Source organism: Magnolia sinica, chromosome 4 (assembly GCF_029962835.1).
Source record: "Magnolia sinica isolate HGM2019 chromosome 4, MsV1, whole genome shotgun sequence".
In the NCBI taxonomy this organism is placed as follows: domain Eukaryota; kingdom Viridiplantae; phylum Streptophyta; class Magnoliopsida; order Magnoliales; family Magnoliaceae; genus Magnolia; species Magnolia sinica.
In genome coordinates, this window is record NC_080576.1 from 96,761,517 (window position 1) to 96,784,614 (window position 23,098).

Genomic DNA, 23,098 nt, shown 5'->3' on the forward strand with positions numbered 1-23,098 from the left:
AAAGAGCCAACACCAAAGATCAAACTATGTCCTTGTTACAGCATCACATGTATCATATTAAGGCTCTTAAAATCCATTTATCTTTATGCAATTCTAGACAGTTTCATAGAAAGATGGAAGCTGGTGATAGGTATTATTCAAGGTGTTCCAAAACGGTAACGGTGGCTGTAACGGCCACCACCATTACCATTATGATGTGGGCCGTAACGACTGTTACAGCCCCCATATTGGCCGTTACGACCCATTTTTATTTTTTGAAAAATCTTTTACGGGACCGTTACGGAACCATTACGGGACCATTACAAGGCCTTTACAGCCTGTTTTTTCTGTAATGGCCGTTTCAACCCCGTAATGCGTAACGGTTATGACCGCTACAGTTACGTAACGACCATTATGTAACCGATTTTGAATACCTTGGTAGTTGGTACTATTCCAAAATAGAGGAACTCCAGCTATGCTCATACGAATTCAGCTATGAATGTTGTAAAAATAGCTAATATTTATCACTATTATTTCATATTATAATGACAGAACCTGTTTTTTCTGTAATGGTCGTTTCAACCCTGTAACGCGTAATGGTTATGACCACTACGGTTACGTAACGGCCATTATGTAACCGAATTTGAATACCTTGGTAGTTGGTACTATTCCAAAATAGAGGAACTCCAGCTATGCTCATACGAATTCAGCTATGAATGTTCTAAAAATAGCTAATATTTATCACTATTATTTCATATTATAATGACAGAATAATTCAAATATAGTGCGTGCACGGGTGCGCACATAAACACACATACACACACTCATGCTCCGGTGCTCTCAAAGCACTTCAGGTCATAGTGCTCCTAGTTGCATTTAGACACTTAAGCAGTCTGATTGATTGATTTGGACTGTCCATTAGGTCCAAGACAAATTTCATGTGCTACCAAGATAATATCAATCAGATATGATGATCTTAACCATACAATCAATGACCTCCATACTATTGGTGGTCAAGATCATTTGTACAAAAATAGGTCAAACCAACAATTCGATCAATCTATTGATAGTTTCCACCATGAATTACCTATGATTCTAAAGAATAATTTCTGTTAGGCAATCCTAACCATCCCATCCATGGGTTGGAAAAGGGATGCCTACAAAAAATATTACTGAATCTAGGATGTATGTGATCATCCAATCAGTCTATTTTTGCATGGTAGCCTTTGAAATATGTTCTATACTTAATGGACAGTTTAGACCGATCTATTGGACTGTCTGCATTATCCAATGCAAGAGGACTACAACCTTGTGCCCTAAGAGGGTTGGTACATTTCTTTTATTCACACGCGCACACACATGCACACGGGGTATCATCTAATTCAAACATTTGCACTATAACTGTAGTGCAAACACGTTGTGTGGGGCCCACCAAGATGTTATGATGACATCCACTTGAACCAACTTATGCACCATACCTCATTTGGCCACGGGCACAAAAGTAAGGCCGATCCATGATTTGGGCAGTCGGGTGGGGCACACAAGTAGAAGTTTGGAGGGGGACGCCCACCATTGATTTGCATTGGGGCCCACCCAAGTTTCAGAATGGCCTGATTTTATTTTATTTTTGCCATCATCCATTACAAATGTCTAATATAAATGGATTGGATGGCATATACCTAGCATGGTGGGCCCTCTACATGAATCAAGGGTGGGCATCCCCTCTTAACTGTTCATGCTCGAATGGCCCCCTAAATCTTGGATTGGCCAATTTTTGGGCTCATGGTCAAAGGAGAGATGGCATGCGAGATGGTTCGAGTGGATATGATAAACACATCACGGTGGGCCTCACACAACTTGTTTTGCACTATAATATTGTGCAAACATTTGCATTTGATAATTTCCATATATATTTTATTAATTTATACAGAGAAAGATGGTTTCGTATGAGTTGTGCCACAAGAGACCATCCTTGCGAGCAAACTGGGTTGGCCCTCCCGTAATGTGTATGTGGAATCTACTCTAACCATTAGATGTGTCACATCACGTTAGGCCTAGTGCCAAAAAGCAGGCCAATCCCTGATATACAAGTGTGCCAAACTAAGGGAAACAGTTGGAAGAAATGCCCACTCTTTATTTCACTATGGCCCACTTGAATTGCAAAAGGGCTTATTTTTGGGCCCTCACTGTAACAATGGGTGACACACACCTAACAGACGGACTGGATTCCACATACATAGAATGATGGACCCTGTACAAAATAAAGGGTGGGTGTCCCTTGCCAACAGTTTCCACTGGTGCAGCTCACCTGAATCATAGATCTGCCTGTATTTTGGGTCTTACGCCTAACATGGAATGATGCACCGATGGTCAAAGTGGAACATCAGGACCACCGTTATCATTACGGAATACCTTGCACACTAGTTAGACATTGCATTTTTCATCCAACTAGATGTAGATTTAATGAGAATACATCCCCCTCTCTAATACAATACATGCACCCCCACAAGGGATTTTAGACTTGTCTTATCTATCTAGTATGGGGTTCATGTGTCAAATATCCCAGGCCATTCATTCGGTAAGGCCAACCAAGGAGACTTCATACAACAAAAATACTTAGATCACACTCACAAAGTGAGGCAAAAATGCACGTTGAATCTAGAATGTTGAGCTATTTTTTTAAACCACCCACTCCTTTCATGAAAATTTGACATGCATGATCAACGGACCATCATTTTTTTGTCCACAGCATATGACAGTGTATGCTCTCTGATGAACAGATTGGATCCCTAACATGTGTTTTGAATCATATGAATCCATCATGCATGTATATAGCCCCACGTATACCACCAATCTCCCGCCCTCTCTCTCTCTCTCTCTCACACACACACACACACACGTGTGAGATCTCGGACATACAATTGGTGTCCCTCCATGAACACGCACTAGCCAAAACATCACGTGGTCCACTCACAAAAAGGGCCACATCACAAAGAGTGGGCTGAGCCTAACTGATCAATGATTGGAATCTCCATGTGTTTATAATCACCAACATGCATTTTTTTATTTTTTATTTTTTGTTAGCTTGTTAGTACACCCAATCACCAACATGCATTTAAAGCTTAAGGTGCAGCCAATTGCACTTCGGCAATTCCTCAAAAACAACAAAGACTGAACTCCAAGTAGAGGGATATGAATTGGCTGTAACTAAGGGTAACAGACTAACAGGAATCCTATGTAATCCCCGGTGAAAAAGCGCCGCATGAGTGTCTTAGGTGAAAAGGGTGATATCGTCATTTCCCATAGGGGAATCTCTTGGCCCCCGGTGAAAAGGGCAATATCATTATTCCACGTAAGGGAATCTCCTCTTTTCACTACAAACATCATGCTTGACAAGCCCACATGATGCATTATCATTGGGCAACGTCGGGGATTATAGGGGATTCCTAGTTATAAGCGATTTGTGTCTTCCACTACGAGTCCTCATAGAATAAGTTATTCTACAAGTGTTGCAAGCAGGGGCCCTATCTAAATATCATATCCAACCTGTCTATCAAGGTTCCCCCATGATGAAAGTTGGATGCCTCAAAGATTAGGCCGATCCAACCATCATGTGGGCCACTACTTGAATTGGAAGGTTTCGGATGGTCGTACATTCCTTTCTATGGTGTGGCACGCCACATTGAGAATATGCCTTCCAACATGTGAACCCCACCATAATGATGGGATCACCCAAACATCTGGTCTTAAAAATGAAAAGGTAGCTACACCATAGAAAACAATAGACAACCATTCAAAAACCTCCAAATTCACATAATAGATCACAAGATGGTTAGATTGGTCTAAATTTTGGGGTGTCCAACTTTCATGGTATGATGATCCTGCAAGATAAGTTGGATGCCATACACACCCTGGTAAGCCCCTCATAGCAATTGGTATAGTAAGCATATTCAACTAATCTCGTGAATACATGGCAAGACAAGAAAGTATTAAACGAAGAAGTGGAGTGAGAGTGTATGAGCTTTTTTCGAATGAGAGAGGGTGAGAGTGATTTGGCAGCATGTGGGGGGTTATACACATCATAGATTCAAACGATCTACCGCATGTATCAAAGATCTAGTGATGTAGGACAATTAACCACTTGCTCTAAAAGCTTGAACTGTTAGAGTATGGTGAATTAATCCCTTTATCTCATAGCCCAGGCCCTACATCGCATGGGCTAGAACCTTGGTTGAACCCCCTTCGTGGGCCCCAAATCACATGGGCCGCCCACCCCGAGTGTGTCCACACATCCAATGGGCTACCCCACTCGAGCCCGGTGTGAAATGAGCATTAATCACCCCCAGTAAGGAGTCTCGAACACAAGAGCTCCTCCGTGGGCCACACCCACCCCGAGTGTGCCCCTACATCCCACAAGCGACCCCACTCGAGCCCTGTATGAAAATGCCCCTGCATTAATCACCCCCAGTGAGGAGTCTCGAACACGAGACCTCCTGCTCTGATACCAATTTGATGCAGAATATGAAATTTAAATATGATGTGCGAGATTTCAGGCTTAAGATCACGTTAGTTCAAAAACAATTACATAAAAATTCCACGTCCCACACAAAAGTCCAAACATTCAATTAAGGGGAATCTACACGGGTACAGGCCTACACAGGTTAGAGCTGGATCTGTTAAAATTATAAACCAAACGATGCTCAAAGATAAGCAGTAATCATCCACACATGCACAGCAATCAATCCCTAATCCAAGGGATTCACCAATTTCAATTCAAGAAACCTTAGGGTGAGAAAAGGAGCAAACAAATTAAGGATAATGCAATCTAGGGTTAGAGTTTATGAAAAACTGGTATGAGAGGGTAAAATAAGAAGAAAACCTAAACCGGAAGACAGTTCCCGTGTGTGGACAGCAACAATGGCCCAGACGCACGTGCGTGTGATCACGGCCGCACATGTGTGGGGCCCACTATTTAGAAAAAGGCCACCTTGGCCCTGGTCAGACAGGGATGGACTCCAAAACCCCTAAATCTCAGCTCGATCTGATCCATGGTTTGTGCATGGTGCTCCGCCGAATTTTCAGTCCTCCTGCAGGGCCAGATTCTGAAAATCTGCTGTAGAGAGAAAAACGGCTGCAACTATTGATGGATTTGCAGATGAAATGCTTGTAGGAAAAAAGAAATATGGATGGAAGAAGGTGAGATATATGAATGGAAGAGGGTAGGGACGGATGGGGATAGATGTGGCTTCGCACCACAGTCAGGGTGTCCCAAAACGGTTATGTATCGGCCGTACGGCCAATACGTAACGGTAACAGTGGTACCCGTTACGCGATACGGGGCCATATCGGCCGAGTCCCGTTTTTGTACACGTAACGGCCGCTACGGGCCCGTTACTGACCCGTAACGGCTGTTATGGGCCTTGGAAAAAAAAAAAAACCTTACATTTTTTCTTTCTTTTCCTCTTCTTCTCTTTCTTCTTCTTCTTCTTCCTCTTCTCGGCCTGCTACGGCCCTGCTGCGGCCCTGCTGCGACTGCAGCTGCGGCCTCCTCCTTCTTCTCTCTCTCTCTCTCTCTCTCTCTCTCTCTCTCTCTCTCTCTGTTCTTTCCCTCTTTCCCTCTTTTTTCTTCTCTTCTTTCCCTCTTTTTTCTTTTCGGTTTCCCTCTCTCCTTCTTTTTTTTTTTTGGCAGGCGCAAGCTGCTCTAGGTACGTGTCACGCTGAGACGGGCGCTGACACTCCTCGAGCTCTGAGTTGTACGAACGGTTCAAAGGAGATCAAAGTTTTATAGGCTCCACAGTGATGTATTTATTATATCTACACCGTTCATCTATTTTTAAATATTATTTTAGAGCATTACCTAAAAAATGAATCGTATCCAAAGATCGTCTAGACCACACCAAAAATAGCAGCGGAGATGATGATTTTCACCGTTAAACAATTCGTAGGCCCACCGTAACATTTATTTTCTATTCATAAGGTCAAAAAGACCTGAATGAAGAGGAAAAACAAATTTCATATTGATCTAAAAGTTCTGTGATCCCAAAAAAGTTTTCAATGGTAGACGTTCAATCCCCCACTGCTTTTTGCAGTGTGGTCCACTTGATAATTAGATCTGTATTATTTTTCGTGTCAAGCCTTAAGACGATCTCGTCAAATGAATGGACGGTTTAGATATAACACATTCATCATGGGTGGGGCCCAAAAAACTTTGACATGTGTGCTATACTTCACAATCCGAGTCCCGCCTAATTTGGGCCCTTAAAAAATTGTACGAAAGACATATATTAACTTAAAATTTACTAATTAAATTATAAACTCACAATGCCAAAATCAAATTATTTGAATATTTTTAATTGTTATTTTGTGTACTCTTATTTTTTAAAATAGGGCCTTTTGATTTTTTTCATGATTCACTATCCAATAAATGTCCACTAATACATAAGTGGGATAATGACAATAAATTGCATGAATTTGAGGCTAATTTGGGGCATAGATTGGTCCTCCAAGTCAGCCCGAAATTGGCAACGCCATCTACCTGAATTTAATTTCATTTTTTTAAAGAACTACTGAGAGAAAGATATTAAATTGTTAAGTATATAAATTAGATATTTAGAAAATTAAATATATACATTTTGTAGTCAAATTCAGGTTACCTAGTTCAAAAATTAATCAGACAGTCCGATACAGCTTCTCACCAAAGAGTGGACTGTTACACCACCATAAACATGTTCCAATTTATAAATGAATGCATATTTGGAATGCTTAGAATATTCCGGATTTAATACATATTTTTTTATATTTTTTTGGCAAAAAAAATTTTACGCCGTTACGGGCCGTTACACCCCCGTATCGCCGTTACGACCCCGTATCCGTATCAGTTTTAAAGGTCACCGTTACGCCAACCGATACCGATACGGGACACCTTAACCACGGTAGTTAACCCTTCGAAAAGGGAGGGCTTCGCATCCACTTGAATTTTTTCACAACTCAGAAACTTAGAGAGTAGAAAAAAACTTGCAGGAATTTTTATTAAACTTCAATTAACAGTTCGCTTAGGCTATGGGATAAAGGGATTAAATCGTCATACTCTAATAGTTAGAGCTTTTAGAGCAAGTGGTTAATTGTCCTACATCAAATTGGTATCAGAGCGGGAGGTCTCGTGTTCGAGACTCCTCACCGGGGGTGATTAATGCAGGGGCATTTTCACACTGGGCTCGAGTGGGGTCGCCTGCGAGATGCAGGGGCACACTCGGGGTGGGTGACCCATGCGATTTGGGGCCCACAGGGGAGGTCTCATGTTTGAGACTCCTGACCAGGGGTGATTAATGCGCATTTCACACCGGGCTCAAGTGGGGTAGCCCGTGGGATGCGAGGACAATCAAGGTGGGCGCGGCCCATGTGATTTGGGGCCCACCAAGGGGGTTCAGCCGAGATCCTAACCCATGAGATTTGGGGCCTGGGCTATGAGATAAAGGGATTAATTAGTTATACTCTAACAGTTCGAGCTTTTAAAGCAAGTGGTTAATTGTCCTGCATCAAATTTGGTATTAGAGCTTAGGGTTCTTATAGGGGAACACATTATTTGTTTAGGGTTAGTTCGTTGGAGTCCGTCATGCATCTAGTCCATCACATGTAGCTTTTAGGAGTCCATAGTCCCTTATTTTATTAACTATATTGCTGGAGTAACATTGCATAGTTCCCTCATATAGAGTCTCATAGAATCATTTAGTCCCGTATAGTCGTCGTAGAAAGTCCTTAGGTGGAGTTAGCAAGTTGTACAACCACATGTAAGGGTCATGGTTTTGGCTAGCACCCTGCACTAGACATGGAACAACTGCTAGAGTCACTAAACAAGCTGTCCCAGCAAATCGAGTCTTGGGGTAAGTGCTTGGAACGAAGCATAGATCAACAACACCTTGACCAAATAGAGGCCTCCCTCAGGACAAACCCCACCATTAAGGAAAATGGCCAATCTCAGGCAGGTGGCCAAGAAGATAGAACAATGAATGGAGGTGGCTAAGGAATCAATCATGGGCGTGCACCCATACCCCCACTCCAGCCCAGTGTGAAAATGTCTCTGCATTAATCACCTCCAGTGAGGAGTCTCGAACACGAGACCTCCTTTTCTGATACCAATTTGATGTAGGATAATTAACCACTTGCTCTAAAAGCTCGAACTGTTAGAGTATGGCGAATTAATCCGTTTATCTCATAGCTCAGGCCCCACATCGCATAAGTTAGGACCTCAGCTGAACCCCCTTCGTGGGCCCCAAATCACATAGGCTGCCCACCTCGAGTGTGTCCACGCATCCTACAAGCTACCCCACTCAAGCCCGATGTGAAATGCACATTAATCACCCCCGGTAAGGAGTCTCGAACACAAGAACTCCTCCGTGGGCCGCACCCACCTCGAGTGTACCCCTGCATCCCACAAGCGACCCCACTCGAGCCCGGTGTGAAAATGCCCCTGCATTATCTAGTCCATTCATCTTGTAGGTACATTGTCAACATGCCATGGATGAAAAAATGGTCTACTGATCGAACACGTGAACTTTTTATGAGAGAACTCTGTGGTTTAAAAACCAACTCAATATTTCAAATTGAACATGCATGGCTCCCCCAATGAGTGTGATTTACTTACTTTTGATGCATGGCATCTCTTTAGTGAGTTCTACCTAATGAACAACCCATATCTTTGAAGAGTCTACCCATACTACATAACTAAGACAATGGTATGAAGTCCCTCATGAGGGGGCATATATTGCACTAGACAGGGAGGTACTTTCAGTAAATTCACAACTGGTTGGACAAAAATGCAATGCCTAACAAAAATGTATATGATGTATATGCATAATGTAACATAGTTGTGTATAGTATGTTCTAAGTTCTTATAAAATATTCAAAATATGGGACACATTTAAATGCTCTTGGATATTGTGAGTTATAGTGCTCCAAATTGCAGACACTCACTTTGGACTGCCCCGTTGATCAAGACCATGCATTTTAGGATATTGATGGGATGGTTAGAATCATCCTTTCTGTGTTATTTTTTTGCATAGTAGCCATGAATGTGCAATGGACATAATGGACAGTCCTGATGGATTATTTGTTGGACCGTCTAGGTGTCTGGATGCAACTTGGAGCACTATAGCTTACAGTGCTATGCGAGCACTGGATCATTTCTCTTAACATACCGAGCATACATAACATACATAGTTTTAGCATAGTATACTAAATAATTATGAAATAGTAGCGTACTCCTATCACATCCCATGACTAAATGCGCATTGTTACATAAGGGTATTGATACCCTAGGCATATGCAAGAATCCAGCCATCACAATTCGTAGCTCAAGTACAACAAAAGGATTTATTTTAAAAGTAATTATATAAGAGTAATGATCTAGTGGGCTAAGTGTACAGGAACATTTCCCTGTAGATAGTTGAATTTGGAATAGTTGGCATCCTCATCACCTATCTGAACTGTCCATCAGGCGTCCAGCTCACTCTTCATAGGCAGACTTGAAAAAATTGCACTAATCGGATGATCCAAAACATACGGCTCCCGGTGTGCAAAAGTGGATTGACAATATTGTTGATAGAAGATAGGTCCACAAAAAATAAATAAATAAATTAAAGATTGACCATCAGATTGCTTCAGTTTCCACACAATAGCAGGAGAAGAAAGGACTGGACCTAATCAAAAGTCCAGAGAGGCGATTTGAATGCCAACAAGTCCAAATGCAATTACATGCATGAGAAGGTTTCCATACACTTAGCGCACTGGATCTTTTCTGATTATATAACTAGCATCTACTTACACAATCCAAGAAAGTACCACAGAGAGTCAAAAAAAGGCAGTCATGGTGGCACTTCCGGAAAGAATCTGTGGCCATCCATCCAATTCATAATACTTTGAGACAACAAGGGCAGAATGCAGCTTCCATAAGAGGCAGAAAGCATGTGGTAGTCCAACGATACTTGGCAAATAATTACCTTATAAATAGAACAGAATCACCAGCTCTAAGCCGTTTTGCACCCACAAACAAACTCCAACCGGTTGTCAGAAGGTGTCTTTTTGGCTGTCCTGCATTCAAAGAAATTAAAAAAATTAAAAAGCATACAGAAGTTGAACTGAACCGTGTGATGATCACCACCAACACATCATCTTGGGGTCAAGATTAGAAAAAGTCTTATGACTGGTGGCACACCAGACAACAAACTTCAACTTCTACCCGAATATTAAAGACAATCTTCAGCTCAGGAACCAGCCTTCTTGGTCAAGGCTCACAACTGAACCATGTGATAATAATAAAAAATAAAAAATAAAAAAAAATAAATTAAAGACAATATTGAATATTAGAACCACTAGAACCAGAAGGAACACTATCGTCCTCAAGATGAGGATATGCACAGTATCCTCAGGGTTTCAGCTTTCATTAACAGGGCCCATGGTTAGGTGATACAGCCTATTGGTCCATTGAGTCCAAGAACAATACGACTTGGACATATCCGAGGATATGGACCTATAACAGCTTCTTCTTCTTTTTTGCCAAAAAAGAAGGAAAAATTATCGAGAAATAGGGAAAAATGTAAAACATAAATCTATCTTTTGTTTTTTTTAACATGTATTAACGGTGTATCAAACCATTCTTTGAAGAATGCTGCTTGTTGGTTTGACATAGGCTCTAATCAAATACAAATTACAAATCACGCATTATGTTTTAGTGGATTAGGGCCCATTATCTTGAAATGAGGTGAGGGGATGGCTTGCCCCTTCCAATTCTTCTCGAAATGGTCTATTCAGTTTTGATTCATTGAATCCCACTCACATATTGTGCTTTGATCCACAAAATCAGCCTAAATCTTGTCTAAAATGAGTTTCTAAGATTGTTCACAGTTGAAAGAAAGAAATAATGAAATGACAAAACGAAAGAAATTGTCCCGAAAATAAAAAATAAAAAATAAAAATCAACGCCTTTGTAGCTGTATCAGCCTTGTATTAATGCCACTATGGCCTATACCAGTCTCTATCAGCTGATACAACCCTTTTCTCTAGACATCCCAATTGACATCCGTATATCAGGGGAGCCGATACAGTTAAAATATGGCCGTACTGCGGTTTATAGAACCACGGTTGGCTCCTACCAAGGATGGAGACCCTGCCCCAAATATATCCTCAATAGCAGAAGACTAATCAATCTGTGGATGCAATAGTTAAGAAGATGAATAGGAGCTAAGAATCTTCCAGTATTCAAAACTTTTTAAGCCTAGCCATTCCACAGTGGGTTGCATGAGAAATCTGGATCACTAAACAATGGGTCCCAATTGTATGAATGCAAACCCTGAGCATGCTGAATTAGGGACATATAATTCCTCCAGCTAGATCACCAGGACAGAATAAAGGAAATTTTTTTAAGGCGACACTAAGAGAATAAAGCAACTTGGAGCACTTTAATCACTAAACAAGTATATGAGTAATCCAATATCATAAATTCTTGCAAATAAGAACTACACTGAAATATATAAGACAAAATATCCCTACCACGGTATATGTGTCGAAACGTCCACGAGTTATCATGCAAGTCTCGAACAACAAGCTCTTGAGTTGGAGGTTGCATTGAGTAATCCTGAAATAGACAAATAAGAAGTTCATAGTGCATACGAAGCCATGAACATTCATACATTCCCAAACCAAGCCTTTTGGGATTCTTTCAATTTAAAAGTCTCTCACCAACGGTGGGAATAGCTTTTCTGCTGCCCTACGAGGCACAGAGAAGCCACCATGTGTGCTGGTATCACTTGCCGTCAATGTCTTGCAAAAGAAATCACTCGGTTGCTTACTGTGCTTTAATCCAAATTCTGGAATGGAGAAGACATCTTTGTCCTAACAAAAGAAGCCCAAGTAGATTTTTTGTCACTCTACATAAGGAATACTGAGAAAGTATGAATATTCAAATTTCAATTCATTTGTAAACATTTTCTTCTTCTTTTTCTAAGAGTAATCCATTTTTTAACATTATAATTAATAATATGATAAATCAATATTGAATCATACTCCCACTTGTAAATATCATAAAACCAACAAGATAATTGACTACTCATGAGATCACTCAGAGCTTGGAAAGGTCAACCAATAAACACTACTTATAGTTTTGGAAGTGCAAAACCCTATTCTGGCTATGTACAGTTGCAGAAGTACAATTTTGAATTCTACTTTCCAGCACGTGCCAATGTGCCACGTGGAAGTGAGATCTGAACTGTTCATCAGGTGGGCCCCACCATGTGTGGCTGGTAATCAGGCTGGTGAGTTAACAGGTAGGCAAAACTTGGTTGTGTTTTTAACCATCAAAAGTTTACAAAAGCATGGCCCAACAGATGACCGGACCTGCCTTTTTTTGGCCACAGGGGACACTAGAACCAGATGAATGATCCATAAATTAAGCACACGTTCCACACTGGGACTTGGAGAGAAAGTAGGATTCCTAATGCTATTCCTGCAAGTAACCATCCCATTTTTTTAATTCAGAGTGCTCAAAGGTCTTCTAGGAATTGTTTTCCAACAAGGGCACGAGCATTACACAAATGAAAATTGCTGTGAGCTTCAAAGATCAAAGATCATAAGGGAAGACATAATTTAGTCAGCATTAACAGAAAATTCTGCTTACAGAGTTCACAGGCTGAAGAGTCATTTGGGCATAAATCTCATCAGTATCTCTATCTGCCTGTGGTTCCAAGCAATATATGCAACCAGACAGGTATTAGAAAGCATCTACTAAGGGAAGCATAAAGACCAAAGGAATACTGAGTATGAGTTAAAACATACATGTAGTGTAACATTGTGAACCTGGCACATCAACTGAGATGGGAGATTTGGGTAGTGAGGAATATGCAAGTTTGCGGCTCTGTTAGTTGAAACTGCCACCTGTCATAAATAAACCATAACCATCAAAATGATTCAAGTTCAACAGATTGCTACACGTTCGATAAAGTCCACAATTACTCAACAGATAACTAACTGGAGAATATACTCAGATTATTTCTGAAGGGAATTCTGTTCAACAGATGCAATGGATCATTGGAATATGTACCACACTAAGATAGTCAGATCCTTAACAAACTGGATCTGTGAGCAACGGTAAAGATGAGGGATCGCCCTTCTCCAATGTTTCGAATAGTTAAATTACCAGGCATTGTACTTCACACTAAGATAATGGGATCCCCCTTCTCCAGTACTTTGAACTGCTGAATTACCAGGCATACTCAAAAGTCTGTTTGATATTTGGAACTTGAATAGTAGTAATTGGCCTAGAAAACAAACCTGCAAATATTGTCAGGAAATTGTTTTAATATGGTTGCCATACCCATATCTGGAGAATATGAAGTTTACGCCTCTTTTTTTTTCTTTTTCTTTTTTTGAGAGGTAGAGCTTCGTTTGGATAGTGGTAAAAGAAAACAAAGGAAAGAAAACGGATGACTTCTCTCCCATGACAGGACATTTCAATGTGTTTGGATAGCAAAGGAAATATTGGAATTCAAAATGAAATAATTACCCAAACACCATATAATCAAATTCTCAAACACAAGATACAAGATGACTTTTTTTTAAAAGCATGGATAATATACAAGCTGACTTTTGTTAGAGCTTCGTTTCAATTTCCACTTGGTATCCAAACAAGATTTCCAAAATGGAACCCTTTGGAACCCATGGAAAATCTTCGGAAATCATCATTGGAAAATCATTAATTTATTTTCTTTTATTTTCCCACAATTTGAAAAGACTTAGAGGAGTGCCCTACCAAGTATTCATTGTCCTTCTAAACTACAAGCATTTCATTTTCAGACAAGGTTATATGTTTAAGTGGTCAGAGCATTGCTCCTTCAGCTTCCAAACCTCTTCTTGCTCTTACCACCTGCTACGGAAGCTATGCTTTTATCAACAGAGCCTCTAACTCAATCAATTTTGTGCTACTTGTAAATTTGTAATGGTTATATATGGATATTCTAAGTTTCTTGAAACCAAATAAGGACGAGATCATGTGCCACCAATTGACCGTTCTTCTTCCACACTTCCATATCATACAGTATCTGGCACATGTATGGCAATCCGAACCATCCATCTCACAGACTCTGGCACCAATTGGCAACCAACCAAAAACTGTCTTGATCGGACTGTCCTAGCCTTAACTTTTTTCTCACATTGAGTGATTGCTGATTTTCTGTTTTAGCATCCATTTGAATGCCTCCATACCATGAAGAATGTGACACATGTATGATGAACAAAACCATCCATCCACAGGCCATGGGCTCCACTGATTGGCCACTAACCCAAAAAAAGAAGTCTTGATTAGACTATCATAACTTGAACTTTTTATCTCTGTCTAGCAGATTACAAATTTGTATGCAATCATCCATTTGTGTGCCATGGTGCCACCAATTAAATGGTTAGGCCACTCATTCAAACGGTGTTATTTTCAGTCTACAGTCCATTCACTATTTGGAGCTACTGAACGAACAGGTTGAATCCCGTTCACATGCCACGGGCATGGCAACAACGTGGAGCACATAGACCAAATTTCTTGGCTAATCAACATGCCTATTATGTTTTTAGATTTATACATAACATATATGCTTGCCAAATGCTCCCACTTTCTTATGTTCCTTTTTAAAAAAAACTGAAACAAGGCTTTCACATATAACCAAAATTGGTTTTCTTTCCCAAGCAGTACTAATGTTCATTATAACCCTTTGAAGTTGATACCCAACACCTTTTGCCCATAGGTTACATGACGCCCATCACTAGTTTTCAAGGGGAAGCCACTACGTTGGAGAATTGCTGCCTAGCACTGGGACAGTGGTGGTTCGTACATGCAGTGAACCGAAGTCATGTAGAAATGCTGAAGAGAAGGTGATGCCCCTTAGGCTTCTCTTCCAGTGCTACAAGATGATCTAATACCATTATACTATCAGGTCAACTTTCAAGACATATAGGATGCACAAGTGAATTGAATTGCAAACATATGGTTTAATCAAGAGGAAACAACAAAGAAAAAGAGATGGTATGTTTCCAAACATTCGTAATGGGAAACCTCAGGATGCACTTGCATTTCTCTCAAGTCCAACTTGAAGGTAACACAATCACAGTTTGGAGCACACAATATGCTAACAGCAGAAATCAAAATTTTTATTTGCACTTTATGAGAGTAATTATTGGAATTGAAATGCTGATCAAAAGAAATGTTTTTTTATTGTTGCAATTGAATTCGATAGTGCATCCAAACGCACCCGTAACAATAGTTTCAAAAAGCAGACAAGGCACTGCACATATAAAATCCCACAGAGGAGGATACACATTTTGATAGGATAAAATTTCTCAGAATAACAAAAATCAAATACCTGTTCGCTATGTCCTTGTGGGAAATAGTATACAAGGCTGCCTATTTGTGGCAAGGAAACAAGCGGCCCGGCACAGGCGTGCCATAGCTCAGAATTTAGTATCTTCCTTGCTCCTGAAATTGAAAGAAATGCTCTGAGCACTCAAATGAAGTGTCTTCAACCAGACCTTTTTATAAATAAATAAATAAACACAAGGATTTGATGCAATACAAATTTCATCATCTGCCAAGTAAATTTTGATACTAGAGCTTTGCCATCCTCCGAGTTACACTATGAGATTAGTTGTTACAGGCTAATAGTGCTCATGGTTCAACAAAAACAATTCCAAATCACCAGCTATAACATTCAAGATCTCTCTAGATTGTGTTACTCGACAAGAAATGCCAGTAAAATAACAGTTGTTACTTTCAAACAACAGTCATTAATTTTTCCATTGCAGCTGCATTTTAAACAGCATACTTTTAAAATATATACAGCATAGCATTATGGATTGCAAAGCCATTTTATGATAAAAATAGCTGTTATTTTCCCATGGCCCCCACATTTTTTCCATTTTTCCCATTTTTCCATTTGAGCAGTTATGTGATACTCTGGCAGCATATGATGCTCAATACACAGGCATTCAAAAATTTTACACATGGCATTCCTTGACTCAAAATAAACCGGCTAAATTGTGGAACTTGCCGTCGCAAAGTCATAGTCCCAAAATAAAATTTGTTAAACAATCCTAAACTCTGATTCCTGGACACATATTTGTTGACTACTACCACTGGATATTTTTCATTTGCAACCATCCAATAAATGTCCACAAATCCAATAGATAATCAACTAAGTGGAATTTTTGGTTCATGATAACATTTAAACTGGAACCCATATGTTAGAGTTTAGACTGTAATTTGAGAATGACTTGTGTGCCATGTATGCAATATAAGAGTAGTTCCCTAAGTGCCTTGTGCATCATCATCCGTCACACTCTGCCAGAACATCAAAGTTTTTCCTCTTCCCAATCTTCCATTTCATAAAAGCCTTTTACCATTATATAACAATAACTAGCACTACTCAGCCAATCACCTTCCTAGGGTTACAATACCGTCTTTGAAAAACCTAGATATTGGTCAGGCCCCATGGCCATCATGAACTCAGATGTGAATTTTTATATAAAACTCAGATGTGAATTTTTATATTTATTTTAATTTTTAAAAGCCAGATCCCTTTGGAATAAGCCAACCTCTCTGAGGGTGATCACTTTCTATTGGCTTGTTGTGAGAGAGAAGGTGCTCACCATAAATCACTTGAGAAGCAGAAATTGGATTATTCCCAACATCTGTATCCTGTGCTGGAGGAATAACGAATCAGTCAAGCACTTATTCATGCATTGTGAGTTCATTTCCGGTATTTGGTGGTGGTTCTCCTGCAGCTCATCAACATCAAATAGATGGTGCCAAGCGACATTTCAAGACAATTTTCAGCATGGGCCGGTGCTCATAAAGGGAAGAGAAAGGGCTCCCTTTGGAGGCTTTGTTTTACAGCGATCTTATAGGCTGTTTAGAAAGAGCAGAATAATAGAATGTTTCACAACGCTTCCAGCCCTTCAGAGGATGTCTACAAAAGGACCCGGAACTGGGCTATTTCTTGGGAGCTTATTTTGAAAGATTTTGTCTGATGTAATCATTTTTCATTTTTCACTCTTGGAGGCCTGATTCACTGCTGTTCACTCAATGAAATCTCATCATACTTTCTTCTTTGCTTGGCTTTTTTGAGCCTTTTCACTTTACCATTCAAAAAAAAAAAAAAAAGGTCATCATAGCACTGTGTATATTAAATGTAGATATGACATAAATGTGGACAGATGTCGATGAAAAAAAATTTAATTGTGGACAATTGGTCAGTTACCTTCTTCAACCATCCACCAATTCGACACAATCAATTAATATATGGTCCATGCTGTATACATTGTGGCCTTGTGGGCCCCATGATTCAGATGGTCTATATTGATGTGTGTGTATACCATACTTATCATTGGAAGCACACCTCATCTCAGCCATACTACAGGCCATCATATCAGCCATTTGCAGCCAATATACTGATCAGATCTTACATTTTAACTATTTACTGTTTTTAAATGGTTGCAGTAAGCATTTTAACTGCCCATCAGACCATTGATCATTCCTTTTCTCAGCCATCCACCTTCACCAATAGAAACTCTTAAGATCATCCCATGAGCTCAAGGCTGGTCACATGCCACATCCACTGAGCTGAACAGACCACTAGGATCATCCAATCATTTGTAAGATATGGGACATGCCAAATCCAGTGATCAGACTGCTAGGATCATCCAACTGGTTATAAGATTTGAAATTGACCATTTCACTCTTCAGCCATCCACCAACAGTCCACCATAGACCTCAAGGATCATCCATTGATCGGACCTCTAGGATCATTCAATCAGTTGTAAGATTTGGCCCATGCCCCATCCATAGCGGGCTTCCTGAGTGGGATGGACTGGATTGACATGCATGAAAGCCATGGGAATAAACAGAACTTTGCATGCATGTCTCACCAAGGAAATCGAATACCAGCCAGACAGCTTGTGAGTTTGCTACATTGCAAGGGATGGAACAACCACACTACAAATGGCATACATGCAAGTCAAACCAGACCATCCATCATAGTGCTTACGGAATTCACCCATAAATCACACTGATCGGATAATCTCGGCCATCAGCCTCTGCTCAGAGAATTTGAACTGTTGCCAGCCTGTGCAGGGCCTCTAATTGGGCAGTGACAATCATCCATTCAGTTTCATTTTGGCACTATGCTCCAACATTAGTGGGACACACAACAAGCAATAGTATGGATTGACATACGTATATGCATGCTAGGTGTACTGCAGATCTGTAAATAAAGCTCTCTAATGATGTAGCAAACTCACAGAGCCCATAGGAAAACGCTTCTACTAGATCAACAACTGCAATCGGAAACTTCTTTTCTTTTTTCTTCTTTTTTCTTCTTTCTTTTTTTGAAAGACACAAACTTTTTTTTTGAAGGACACAAACTTCACAAACTCTATTTCAAATTTTTTTTTTTTAAATAAATAAGTAAATACTAACCTGACTGAGACTGAAGCTCCCCCAAGATCTTCATCTCCTCAAGAAGAGCTCCACCAGTTCTCAAGCCACTGCTTTTAATGCAGTTCTCTTGAACAGAAGACATGCTTATCTATGTAAATAGTTACAAGCACCCTTCTCTACCGCACAACAGGACCCATCTCCATTTCCCCAAATAAAAATGATAAAAAAAGGAAAAGACAAACAGAATCCACATCACCAAATCCTCTAATTCTTTTCTCCCTCACTCCAAACCACTTCCCACCAAAAACCCACCTTTAAAAGCGAAAAACCCACTATCACGAGAAATGTTTTTCTCTCAATCAATCTCATACAAGCACCGTTCTCCATACAACCAAAAAGTTCATCTCATTTCAAAAACATAGCAAACAAAAACAAATCACCAAATCCTCTCAATCTTCTTTTCACACTTCAAAAACAACCCACCACTAAAACCCCAAGATTACGAAACCTTCATTCAATCAAATTTCGCATTTTCAAACACACTCCAAGCCTATCTATCTTCCAATCTACTCCAAAGAACCCCTTATACATCCCACAGTCACAAACACAAAAAAGCCTTCAGTTCAAAAACTTAAAACAACCCACTTCACCAAATCCTCTTACAATCATCTTCCCCTGTTCTCAAAAACACATTGCACCAAAAAACTCACATCCAAAACCCAAAACCCAGAATAAAAAGCCTCTCATTTCCCAAAAGTCCAAACAACCCACATCACCAAATCCTCTCAAAATCATCTTCCCATGTTCTCAAAAACACATTGCACCAAAAAACCCACCTCTAAAACCCAAAACCCATTCAAAAACCTCTCATTTCCCCAAAATCCAAACAACCCACATCACCAAATCCTTTTAAAATCATATTCCCCTGTTCTCAAAAACACATTGCACCAAAAAACCCACCTCTAAAACCCAAAACACAGGTTCAAAAACCTCTCATTTCCCAAAAATCCAAACAACCCACATCACCAAATCCTCTCAAAATCATCTTCCACTTTATTCAAAACTTTTTATCCAAAAAAAAAAAAAACCATCTTTAAAACCCAAAACCCATATCCTAAAAACCTCCCATTCAAACTCCCACTAAAACCCACCAAATTCAAGTAAGGAAAAACCCACCGAAATCCACAAAGCCCATGAACAGCACCTGAAAAGCGGACTGAAATCTAAGTGGGTCTTTTCCGCAATTCAGGCGGAAAGAGAAAGACAGAAAAGTGAAATTTATTCCAGCACGCGACTGGAAAGAAACCGACCTTTCGACGAGAGAGCTGATGATTCTCTTGTGTTCGGCTTTTTCTTTTCCAGTGTTCGAAATCAACGGAATGTGGCGTGTTTTCTCTTAGCCTACGCACCCCCACTCAACCTCCTTTCCCTGTCCTTTCTTCCTTTTTCGTTTTGCATGTTGCAGCTTTAAACGATAGAGCGAGAGAACCGAAGAAAACCGAAAACAGAACTGACGGATAGAGAGAGAGAGGGAGAGAGGGAATTTTGAGAAGAATAATGTATTCTGCCAGGGCATGGTATGTCATACACATGTGTGCAGGCAGTGGACACATGACACTCGTGTGACAAGATCCAATCCATTCAAACCATGAATTCTGATTTGGATGGCATGTAATAAAAAAATGAGATTGGTAGGCCGATGGATATTTTCCATGATGAGTTTGTCCATTGACTTGTTTTCATTTGCAATTGTCCCGCTGGAGGACCCCACTGTGGAAGGGATATTAACCAATAAATATAGATCATATTGATCAGACTACTAACTTTCATCCTAACCGTCAAAAAAGTGGGTCATGGAATGGATGGGATATGAAACGAAACGGTTAGATTGAACGGACAGTGTTAACAGTGCGATCAATGGAAACTCAATCCGCTTAATTCGAACCATTGAATAGTTTTCATTTTAGCTGTCCATCTGATAGCCGTAAAAAAGATGGTTACGATTGGATTGAGAAAAGCTGTGATGCTCTGTCCAAGGGTGACGGTGGATACGCAGGGGACGGACGCGGATTTCTTGTAGAAGGCTTTCGCATGTAGTTCCTGCCCCGTAAACTTAGGTGGGGCCACGTGATGTCTGTGAGATATCTACTCTGTCGGTACGTTTTTTGAGATCATTCTAGGACTTGAGACTAAAATTACCCATGATCCAGTATTGAAATGGGCCTCACTAAAAGGAAAAGGAATGTACGGAAGTTCCTACCATTGAAACCTTTCAGGGTTGACAGTGATATTTAAATGTCATCTATATCGCTCACGTCAACACAAATATTTCAACCATGGACGTTCAATCCCCACGATTTCGGCCCACTTGAGCAATGGATTCTATTTAGTTTTTGTTTCATCTTCTTAAATGAGCTCACAAAACGGATGGACAGGATGAATTTCTCACAAATATCACTGTAGCCCCACCTAGGTATATATCCCAATAAATCCAAGTCCACCTTGATATATATATTCTGTATCCACACTGTTTATTGGTTTTTTTCTTTTTTTCTTTGCAGATCAGTTCCGGGCATTATCTCATAATTGAAGCAGATCCAATTATCGAGTGGACCATACCATACAGAACAGTGGGGTACAATAACCTGCATCAAACCGTTCAAGCTGTGGGCCCCAAATTAGATGAGAACGATCCTGGACGGTTGAAATGAAAAATCAACCGGCCCCAATTCCAAAAACAGATCACCACGGAGTGCAAGTAGTTCACATCAAACCGTCCAATCTGTGGGCCCCAACTTAAATGAAATTTGCACTAAGATACTAACTAAATAGCTAATTGATGGACTTTTATTGCACGGTTCAGATTAACAAACAAGATTCTCCGAATCAGAATTTAGGATTGTCCAACCAATCTTATTTCTATCACCATCACCTATCTACAGTGGGCCACACAGTTTAATAGAGTAAATGTGTGCCACGTGTACAATCCTGAGTGCCCACGTATTAAGCATGACACTCTCTAGAGTATAAAATTCAAATTACTGGTTTGCGGAGAGTTTGAACTGGGACTGCGTGCAGCTGTTATTGTCCGTGGGAGTATGATGCTAGATGGTCAAGCAGAGTATGGTAGGAGTATTGATCCGTATCTGGAGAAAGGAATGTAGAGGGTGAGAAGAACGTGTCTTACGAGTGTAGTAAGAACTCTTTCTCTTTTCTATGTTCCGATCTTCTTTCGTCCTTTGTTGGCAATTCCTTGGCTGTTACGATTACGTACTGTCAATTAGAACGTTGCGCATGCGTATTGAGTACGACAAATTGCGTGGGTCCCATTGTCAGTTGGCGACACGTGTCAGGTGATGGAAAATGAGACTCGTCTGTCGTACGGACAGGACGGGAGTTTCGGGAGCGGATGGGGCGCGGTTTCGGTGATCCCCGGGTCCACTGACGTGGGTGGTTCACTAACTGTGGGGCCTAACATGATTTATTTTGTTTTCATCCACGCCGTCCATTCATTTTAAAATATCATTTTATGGTCGATCTAAAAAATGAAACATATCAACCACAGGTGAAACATACCATAAGTGATTGAATACCTGTCATTTAAATTCTCAGGGGCTACTGGAATATTTAATCCCCATCCAACCTGTTGATAAGATCACAAAGACAGGGATGATGGAACTACACAAACGTAAAGCTTGATGCAAAACCTACGGGGCTCGTAAAAGGATTTTAACAGTCAATCACCTGTGTTTTCTTCAATGTGGTATACATTACATTAGAATTACTTACTCTTTTTTTTTCTTTTTTTTATTATTATTATTTAGAAATCATGCCTGAAAATGAGCTATAAAAATATATGAAAAAGTTGAATGTAAGAAACATACATCACGGTGAGCCCACCTTCAAGAATCCACCCACATTGATGGAAGCCTTGGCCTGAGCGGATTAGGTGTGGCCCTTAATTGCTAGCCCAACTCAATGGATTTTACATCTATACTCATTTCGGTGGTTTAATTGAGGGCATGATCTCAAAATAAATTTATCCAAATTTCAGGTGAATTACGCATGAAAATTAATTATGATTTACCTACCAAAAAAGGATTTGAATCAAGCTCATTTTTGTTTTTTACTTTCTTTTAGCTCTGTTAACTTGTCAACAATCTACAAATTTCGATGGCAAATAAATATTACACAAATATTATTGTGGGGATGGAGAGTTTTTAATGGCGGGGTGCGTTCAATCACCACTACTTCCTAGAATATGTTCCACCTTAGATTTGATATGCTTAATTTTTGGGCTCATACTTTAAATGATTTATCCAATTAGAAGAGATGTATGAATGTAAAATACAGACATCAATGTAGGCTCATGGCAAGGAGGCACTTGTACACTTGCTACTTGCAACATTAGTAAGTGTAAAGATGCAATCTGCAATTGACTTCCCTAAGTCACGTAATATCCATAAAGTAGACTGATCAAATACTCAAGTTGTCCACAAAGAAAACTGGTAAATAAAAGCACCCAATATTAAGAAATTTTGGAAGCCCGTTGTCATGCTTACATGAAATCCAACCTCCTTGCAGGTGATTTCCATTAAAATAGCAATATGAATTTTGTTGATGACAAAATCTGGACCACCCTCCGCCCGGCAC

At 40.0% G+C, this 23,098-nt stretch overlaps 1 protein-coding gene across 2 annotated transcripts in view; it reads right to left on the reverse strand.

The window, feature by feature from the left end:
* The window catches only part of LOC131243444 (auxin response factor 5), a 29,412-nt gene extending 9,513 nt beyond the window's left edge, over positions 1 to 19,899 (reverse strand). The window contains exons 1-8 of one of the 2 annotated variants that reach the window (XM_058242814.1): positions 19,756 to 19,887; positions 18,485 to 19,649; positions 15,375 to 15,487; positions 12,805 to 12,903; positions 12,647 to 12,703; positions 11,713 to 11,865; positions 11,524 to 11,608; positions 9,975 to 10,065 (exon numbers count right to left, since the gene is read on the reverse strand). In XM_058242814.1, coding sequence (XP_058098797.1) covers positions 9,975 to 10,065; positions 11,524 to 11,608; positions 11,713 to 11,865; positions 12,647 to 12,703; positions 12,805 to 12,903; positions 15,375 to 15,487; positions 18,485 to 18,587 — 701 coding nt within the window. In that variant the 5' untranslated portion in view covers positions 18,588 to 19,649; positions 19,756 to 19,887. Of the gene's footprint in view, positions 1 to 9,974; positions 10,066 to 11,523; positions 11,609 to 11,712; positions 11,866 to 12,646; positions 12,704 to 12,804; positions 12,904 to 15,374; positions 15,488 to 18,484 lie in introns of both variants that reach the window. The other variant, XM_058242813.1, reaches the window with a different exon arrangement.
* Between the last annotated feature and the right edge of the window lie 3,199 nt (positions 19,900 to 23,098).